We start from the raw sequence: 8483 nt of genomic DNA on the forward strand, positions 1-8483 counted from the left end.
TTCATTTTCTACATGTAAAATTACATTTTTTAACATGCAGATCACCACTTGGTAGCACTTTTAAGCTAGCGTCAAATGGATTAGAGGACAAACAGAAACGCGAAACCACCTTTGACGTAAAGCGTGCCGCTGGTTTCTTTCACACCAGCCGAGTTACTGGCTCTGCATTTGTAAACTCCAGAGTCTGCTTTCTCCAGCCGGCTGATGGTCAGCGTGCCTGAACTGTCCTTGTACTCGGGCTGGAATTTGGCTCCGGATTCAATTTCCCGCTCGTCTTTGAACCAAGTCACGGTGATAGGTTGGGATCCAGACACCTTACACTCCAGGGAGACGTCGCTGCCGATGTTACCGTCGACCCTTTTTAGGAACTTGGTGAAGGTCGGCGGCATTATACGATCTGCGCATCAAGGAGAAGGTATTGCGTGTTAGTAGTCAGTAGCGGGATTAGACTACAGCACCCTCGCGACCCTCGTGAAGACCCTCGGTACAGAAGACGAATGAGTGGAAGTTGAATAAAATGGTCCATGACAAGGCTCCTTGGCGACAGCATGGAGTTGACGTCCAGTAGCAATGACTGAGTTCCTGACAGTGATAGATGTCCAATCCGTTTGAAGTTAGAGGGTTGGAAGCGAATGAACCCTCACACTTCAAATAAATAAACTTGTGTAAATTCATAGCAGAAATATCCAATGAAAAATCGGTAGCAGAAGACACCGTTCCATGACAAGGCTCCTTAAAAAAGACATGGATTTGCTGTCTATCACTGTCAGTTGCAATGAATGATTGGATGCCATTGATGGCACTAGAAATCCGATCCATTTGAAGCGGGAGGGTTGCCAGCAAATAAACAAATGTTCATTCGCTGCAACCCTCCCACTTCAAATGAATTGGCCGTCTACTAGAGATAAAAACCATGATAGGACTACTGGACACTTGGACATGTACCATCGTCGATGGAACCGAAAGGGCTCGAGCCCCAAGTATAGATAACGACACTGAAAAAGTTGCAGCAAAGCGAACCTAGAACCGTCACAGAGCAGGTGCACTGGTCTTTCCCGACTTTATTGGAGACTTCCATCTTGTATACGGACGAGTCTCCTTTTTCCGCTTTTAGAATCTTCAAGGAGACCACATTGTCCTTCTGGCTCATCTTATATTTGCGCCCGCTGATCATCTCTTTATCATCTCGGAACCATTTGACTTTAAGGTCCGGGCTTCCGGAGATGGTGCACTCCAGCGTGGCCGAATCGCCCGCCGTCACACTGATGGACTCTGCCGGTTCAACGATTCTAGCGGGTTCTGCGAGAAGATCGGTACACAAAAAGAAACATTCATGCTTAAGAAGATAAGAACAGGCGAGAAACCCACACAAAGGGTGTCATCTAACCGTGGACCGTCAAAGCAGCTTCACACTTCTGCTGCCCCGCTTCGTTCTCAGCATGGCACAGGTATTTCCCCGCGTGACCGATGGCCACGGCCGCTATGGACAAGCTGGCCACGTTGTTCTCAAACGCCATGGTGATGTTGGGGTCCTCATCTCTCAGTATTTCAGAGTCTTTCATCCATTTGACCGTGATGGGGGCGGAACCCTTGACGGTTCCTTGGAGCTTCAAAGCATTGCCCAACACTGCCGTCACGCTTTCAACCCTCTTTGTGAAGGTTGGCGGCTCTACAAAAGGATCAAAGCCATCTTGTACTAAGACGGAAGCCAGAGAACGAAGCTTCAAGATGTTAGTGTTTTACCGACCTTTAAGTTTGGCTAAGCCTTTGGTGGTGACTTTGCCTACATCGTTGGAAATGACACACTGATAATCTCCCACATCAGCACTTTCAAAGGTTTGGATCTCCAGCCTGAACATAGGCTCTTGGGAAATGATCTTGTATTTGTGATCACTACTGATGGGCTTCTTATTTTTGGACCAAGTGATCTCGAAAGGCGCGCTTCCCGCCACTTCGCATTCTAGCTGAGCGCTCGCACCCTTGACCGCTTCCACCGTCTGCAGTTCTTTCTTAATGTATGGCGGCTCTGTTATCAAAAGTCAAGAGCATAAGTATCACCTTCTACCTTCATCACTTGCTGCAGCATAATTTTTTAAGCCTCGTTGAACTTATTGACTGCAACTTAGAAGTGGATTTCGATGTTCACACATGGCATTTGATGGAAACGTTGCCCCTACCAAGATGGCTACCACAGGCCAGTCCTTCATATCTGTCACCACACAATGAGAAGCTTCACTTCAATGACATTGGTTGGAATGCCACAAGGATGAAAATGTGACAATCTGTAGTGTCATTGTGGCAGCCATCTTGGTAAGGGCAATGTTCCCACAAAACCCATTAAAGGCTACCGCGTTGCCACACCTTCAGGCCTGTTGCTACACATTCAGATGCTTCGCTTCAGTGATGTTGCATGAAACAACACAGGCACCAAAACGTGATACGCCGTACTTGCGTGCCTACGTAGCGGCCATCATGGTAACAGCAACAGTCCCATTAAACCTAATTAAGTCCAATGATTTCATGTACAATGTTGATCAAAAAGACTTCATCAGAAAAGGTGCCATTTCAATCTTACTCTTGTGCAATTCTGTGACCATTTAACCATCTTTCAGTGTCACTGACGAGGCTAGACATCCAAACCATTTTGACTGGAAGGGCCCTCTCAGTCATAATAGATTGAACATCTAGCGCCGTCAATGGCAGCCAAATGATGTATGAGTTGGGCAACAATTAGGCTAAAAATGAGTTTGACACCTCTGTAGTACATCATGATTCATGCGATAAATGGAATTTTTCATTTGCAAAAATCTCAAAAGCAAATCCACGATAGGTCCGAGACCAACCTTTAACAGCCACCGCCGCACTGCAGCTCTCGCTGCCCGCATTGTTTGACACCTCGCAGGTGTAGCGACCGCTGTCGGTGACAAGAAGGTTGAAGATCTCCAACGTGGCCGTGCCATTGGCAAAAGACATTTTGTGTTTATCTCCGGAGCTCAGCTCTCGCTCATTCCAGAACCAGAGTATGCGGAGCTCTGGGGAACCTTTAATGGTGCAATGCAAGCGAGCAGCTATTCCTTGCTTCCACATGATAGTCGGATCCATTTTCTTCACGAAGCTGGGAGGCTCTGCAATGAGCAGCGACTTTCAACGCATTTGGTAAAAGAAGCAGCGTAAATGTTGAGCGTCGACTGACCAGTCGGTCGCTCATGTCTTACCTTGAACCATCACCGAAGCCTCACAGGAGGAGCTACCGGCCTCGTTAGAGACGGTGCAAACGTACGTGCCGGAATCCTTCACTTTGGACTTTGCGATTTCAAGAACCGCCACTTTGTCATCAAAGGACTGCTTGCACTCTAGACTCTGATGGACCTTCTTACCGTCACGGGTCCAGGTGACCGTCACGTTCGTGTCCTCGTCCACCTGGCACTCAAGCCTCAGCATCTGGTTAACGGCGGCGGACGCCGGATGGAAGCGCTTAACAAAGTTGGGCTTGTTGATAACTTTGAGCTCTGTGCTAAAGGTAGTGGCGCCGACGCTGTTGGACGCCTTGCACAAGTACACTCCCTGATTGCTAGGCTCCAAGTTGGAGATGTGCAGGGAGTACTTGTTCTTGTCGCACTTCATGGCATATTGGCTTGAGGGCGAGATGACAATGTTGTCTTTGTGCCAGACCACCTCTATGGGTGCCGATCCAGTGAGCAAGCACTGGAACACGACAGTTTTGCCCACATAGGAAGTCATTGGCTCTGGTTTTGATACAAAGAACGGCGGATGCATTTCTATGGAGAGCAGGTAGAACATATTTTAGGGAGGGGAAGTGCAAAAGCGACGGCTGTGTGTGGTTAGTTCAGGGTGTCAAAAATTAGAAACACAAAACACTCTCTCTTATATATTGACAGTGAAGTGCAACAGGTCTTACCAGTGACAGTCAGCGAGGCGCCGCAGCTGGCGGTGCCGAACTGGTTGGCGGCCTTGCAGCTATATTCTCCGCTGTCGGTTTTGGCGGGGTTCAAGACCTCCAGCGAGGATCCATTGCGACGGCTGATGATTCGATACTTCTCGCTTTGCTTAATCTCCACACCGGACTTGTACCACTTGAAGGTCACGCTCGGGGCCTCCTCGATCTCACACTCAAACTTGGCGTGGCTGCCGACGTTGATCTCCAGAGGGGTGAATTTCTGCCTAAAGACGGGTGGCACTGAGGCGCACACGGACAGAGAAGAATTTTAATGTTAGCAGAACAGCGGGTGGCTGTATGTGGGTGAAAAACACAGTGAGTCTGAAAAGAGACAGATGGTGGCTGTTATTTCTTTCTGTGAAATATAACAGCCAGAACACAAGCCCCTGACATGGATCAAAACCTGATTTCAGCCTGTTTTCATCGGGCTTGGGTTCGGGCTGCAGATGGAAGAGGTGATGACCAGGTTGATGAATGGAAAACATGCAGACATGTGGAGAATGAAGCACAAAAGACCACAAAAGCTGCCCGAAAACCAGTATCAGGCACCGAGCAGGTGTCAGTTCTGGTCCTCGGACAGCTAGCGCAAAAACAAGATGAGGTGAGTTAGAATGAAATGTGAACATTGGAAAGACAGTGAAATATGATTCATGAGTGACTCGCAGTGGAGGGAATGGATGAAAAGATGGAACATTGATTTTTCTTGATGTCCAACCTCTTGAGACCACCGTGAGTCTTGAAGATGTCGTTGCTCTGCCGGCTTCATTCTCAGCCTCGCAAACATATTCTCCTTCGTGTTTCTCCTTAACAACTTTTCTGATAAGCAGCGAGTGTGTGTCGAGCTCCGTGAAACACTTGAACTCATTGCCAGATTGCACCGATTGGCCATTGAAAAACCAGCGAACCTGGGTGACGTACTTGATGCTGGTTTTAATTGTTATTGCGGCGCCTTCCTCGACCGTAACGTCTTCGAGAGTGGAAACAATGAGCGGGCATTCTATAGGTTCGGGCTCAGAGACAGAAACCTCTTTGAAAACCTCCTCCCTGCGCTCCTCTAGGACGCTAACACGCTGAACCTGTTCAGATGGGGTAGCAGTGGCAGGGACCGTAGCAGGAAGCACTACGATCTCTTCAGCCTTCCGTTGGCTCTTGGACCGCACTTCCTGCCTGGACACCACCACAGACTCTTCTACGGCCACATGGGCCTGAGTGGAAACCTTGACCTGTGATGAGATAAGCTGCGCCGCCTTGGTTTCCCTCGATTCCTGGACTAGAATCTGTTGCTGAGCTGAGGCGCACTCCACCGCTATTTTGGACTGAGTCCTGAGGGCCGCTGCTTGAGTTTTAGCAGCGGCGAAGTCCAACGAGCTCTCTGCCACACTTACAGTCTGCACAATGGATGAGCTGACCTCCTTCGAACGGGCTGAGGAGACCTGCGCTCTCTGAGGTTTGTCTAGCTGCATCGTGCCTGGCTGATCAGAAGTCAGGACGTGAGCCTCCTGGTGCACGATGGAGTGGAGAGCTGCCTTAAGCTCACTTCTAAGGTCAGCCGTGCGAGGATATTCACCCTGGAAAGCCAGAGTGATTTCCAACGGCGCACCCGTTGACGTCACTAAGTACGTAAACTTTGGGTGCTTGGGTTCTTTCTGGACTTTGACTTCCTGTATCTCCGCAGCCTGGAGCCCCTTTACGACATCCGCCAGCAAGACGGGTTGCTCGCTGGCCACCGCAGTCTGGAGCGCGTTTCTAAGCTGTCGACGTACGCTGATGCTGGACGATTTTGGAATTTGAAGGACAAATGTCATCTCTTTGGGAAGAGTCACATTGTCTCTGGACTCAGACAAGAGAAGGGACAGCTGAGGTTGCTTAGTAGCGCTAACTTTAGCGGACTCGGACTTTGTGATCTCCCTCGAGAGCTCCCCCGTCAGTACTCGTTTTTCATCCATCACTATGGACTGCCTAACCGACTGGCCTTCCTGGATCTGGACTGCAAAGTCCTGCTCTGCGGCCTCAAGAATTTCACTACTCTCAGTGCAGACTCCCTTCTCCTCAACCTGGACCGGCTCGGTGGGTACGCTCGCCTCAACGGCTGTCTTGCAGGTGACTTGGTTCTCTGCCGCTAAACTCTTGGCATGTCCCGCTTCTAACGTCTGACTCTCAACCACACCAGTGAGGTGCATCACATCCCAACGATCCTCTTTCTGCACCAAAGCTCGCTGCTCCTTATCGGTAGAAATGAGAGGCGTTTCCTTCGGCAGCTGCGTGGGCTGGAAAGACAGCTGAAGAATGCTCTGAGGCCTGGGCTCGGTTCGAACAGAAGACTGAACTCCCGTCACAGACAAATCGAGCTCCGAGTGACGATCCGCGGTCAGCTGGAGTTTCTCTTCGGAGACGGCGGCATGATGACGGGCCTTTTCGGCTTTCTGCATCGCCGTCTGCCGTTCGGGCTTCTCTGTGATAAAGACGCCTTCCTTGGGGAGCACCTCAATAGACTGGCTTGACTGGAGATGAAGAAGCGAAGGGGGCTCCTTACGAGGCTGAACGGCAACGGTGCTTGCCCTGGCTTCGAAGTCTGAGGTGCCCTCACAAACTACTGTTCTCTGCTCATCCTGGCTGACCGAGTGCAACACAGTAGGACTCTTCCGGGCGCCCGCTTGCTCTGCGTCCGGTTTCTCGCATGTGAAACTGCTTTCAGATGGGAGCAGGTCTTGGTCCGTTATGACCTGCAAGTGCAATAGCTGCTCACCTTCTAATTGGGAACGAACAGATGTGGCACTGGCCAGAGTTGGCAACTGCTGAGAGGATTCGGCCCGAAGCGGATACTTTTCCTCTGCCGTTAGACTCGCCTTCATCACAGTGTCCTTAGAGAGGAGGGCCATCTCCTCTGCCGGTCTCTGCGCGGAGAAGTCGGTCTCCTTGGCCAGAGTGTGTTTGGATTCGCTGACCGTCAGCAGAATTTGACGCCCTCCCTCTCGCTTGACAGAGGTCTTCACGGCCGAGTCGGCTGTCGCCAGCTCGGCGGTGTGACCCTCCGGAAGTGGATATTTCTCCGTAGATTGGGCTGAGTATAAGATTTTCACCCCCTCTTTCACTCTGTAACCCTTCTCCTCCTGTGCCCCGGAGAGCTCTTTGGACTGTTCTTTCATAACGGCGACCTGTGACTCCACCTGATGCCCGCTAACTAGATGCTTGGGCTCAGATCTAGGCTTTACCGACGCGGCCTTTCTGTCGGCCAGCGGTTCGGCGCTAGTGGTAGAAAGCGGGGTAAGTTCCTCCGCGACAGCCGACATCACTTGCGACCTCTCCTCTCTACTGGCTCGGAGCTCGATGACCTCAGGACTCAGAATGCGGTCACAGTGCTGCTCCGCAATGTCCTGACTCTCCTCGACAGACGAGGTGAAGGACGCCACGCGAAGCTGCTTTTGAGAAACCGCCGAAACCTGTGCCGGGCGCGCGGGTGCTTCTGAAACTCTTTCCTCTACCTCTAGAGACTGAAGCACCGCTGCCTGATGAGTCACCTTCTCGCGGTGAACGGTGGCAGCGGAGATATCCAGCTCCGTAAGGGAGCCCACTTGCTCACTGGGAATAACCCGCCGGTCTTCGGTACCGATGGTGTAAACCATCTGGTCCGGCTTGGCCTTGTCCTGGCCAGGGAGGGTGACCTGGTACAAGCGAGACTCTGTAGCCTGTTCTGTCTTGGAAACTTTATAACCTTTTTTCTGGACAACTACCTGCTGTTTGTGAGAGATGGAGCGCGATTGCCTCAGCACAACCAGCTCTGCCCCACTAGACGCCTCCCCAAACTGGTTCGAAGCCTTACACGTGTACATGCCGCTGTCTTCCTGTTTGACACCCTTGACGGTGAGAAAGCCAGAGCCATCTGGGTTAACGGTAATGACACACTTAGTACTAGGCTGAAGCTCCAAAGTACCCTTGAACCACTGAACTTTGGGGACGGGATCTCCAAAGACTTTGTAAGTAAAGCGAACCTCCGCCCCTTCATCGCAGCTCGCAGGTTGAATCTGCGCTAAGAAGGTGGGAGGTTTACCCGTGTACTTAAACATTTTCTCCACCCACCTCTCTGCCTGGCTAAGGTCTTCCTTTTTCACCTCTAGGTAAGCGCTGCACGTGGTCTGGCCGAACCTGTTGGTGGCCGTGCAAGAATACTCTCCCTGGTGCTCAGATGTGACGCGACTGATAATTAAGGTAAATTCTTCCTTCTCCTCTACCAGCTTGTACACAGAAGAGCTTTTAATGACTTTGCCATCGCGAGACCACTGAACGGTGGGCTTAGGTGTGCCTGACACCTTGACGCTAAAAGTGGCGCTTTCTCCAGAACTGACAGACGCAGGAGAAATCTGACTGAGAAACACTGGCTTTTCCTTTCTCTTTTCTACCGTAGTAGAGTAGCGTTTGGTTTCTGGCATGAGTTCAAGTGTTTTAGTTTTGTGAGGCAACTGGACGCCTGTGTAGAAGGTCTCCTCTTGCTCCTCCATAGTGGTGACGATGGTGCTAGAACGTTCTG

At 50.8% G+C, this 8483-nt stretch overlaps 1 protein-coding gene across 18 annotated transcripts in view; it reads right to left on the reverse strand.

Annotated features, from left to right (window-relative positions):
• Positions 1-8483, reverse strand: part of ttn.2 (titin, tandem duplicate 2) — a 205810-nt gene that overhangs the window by 143625 nt on the left and 53702 nt on the right. For 17 of the 18 annotated variants that reach the window (XM_057851521.1, XM_057851523.1, XM_057851522.1 and 14 more), the window contains 8 exons: positions 4674-8480; positions 3920-4198; positions 3216-3779; positions 2844-3125; positions 1748-2026; positions 1388-1669; positions 1021-1299; positions 110-397 (listed from right to left, as the gene is read on the reverse strand). In XM_057851521.1, coding sequence (XP_057707504.1) covers positions 110-397; positions 1021-1299; positions 1388-1669; positions 1748-2026; positions 2844-3125; positions 3216-3779; positions 3920-4198; positions 4674-8480 — 6060 coding nt within the window. The remainder of the gene's footprint in view (positions 1-109; positions 398-1020; positions 1300-1387; positions 1670-1747; positions 2027-2843; positions 3126-3215; positions 3780-3919; positions 4199-4673; positions 8481-8483) is intronic. The other variant, XM_057851526.1, reaches the window with a different exon arrangement.

The sequence above is a fragment of the Corythoichthys intestinalis genome, chromosome 12 (genome assembly GCF_030265065.1).
Source record: "Corythoichthys intestinalis isolate RoL2023-P3 chromosome 12, ASM3026506v1, whole genome shotgun sequence".
NCBI classification, from domain to species: domain Eukaryota; kingdom Metazoa; phylum Chordata; class Actinopteri; order Syngnathiformes; family Syngnathidae; genus Corythoichthys; species Corythoichthys intestinalis.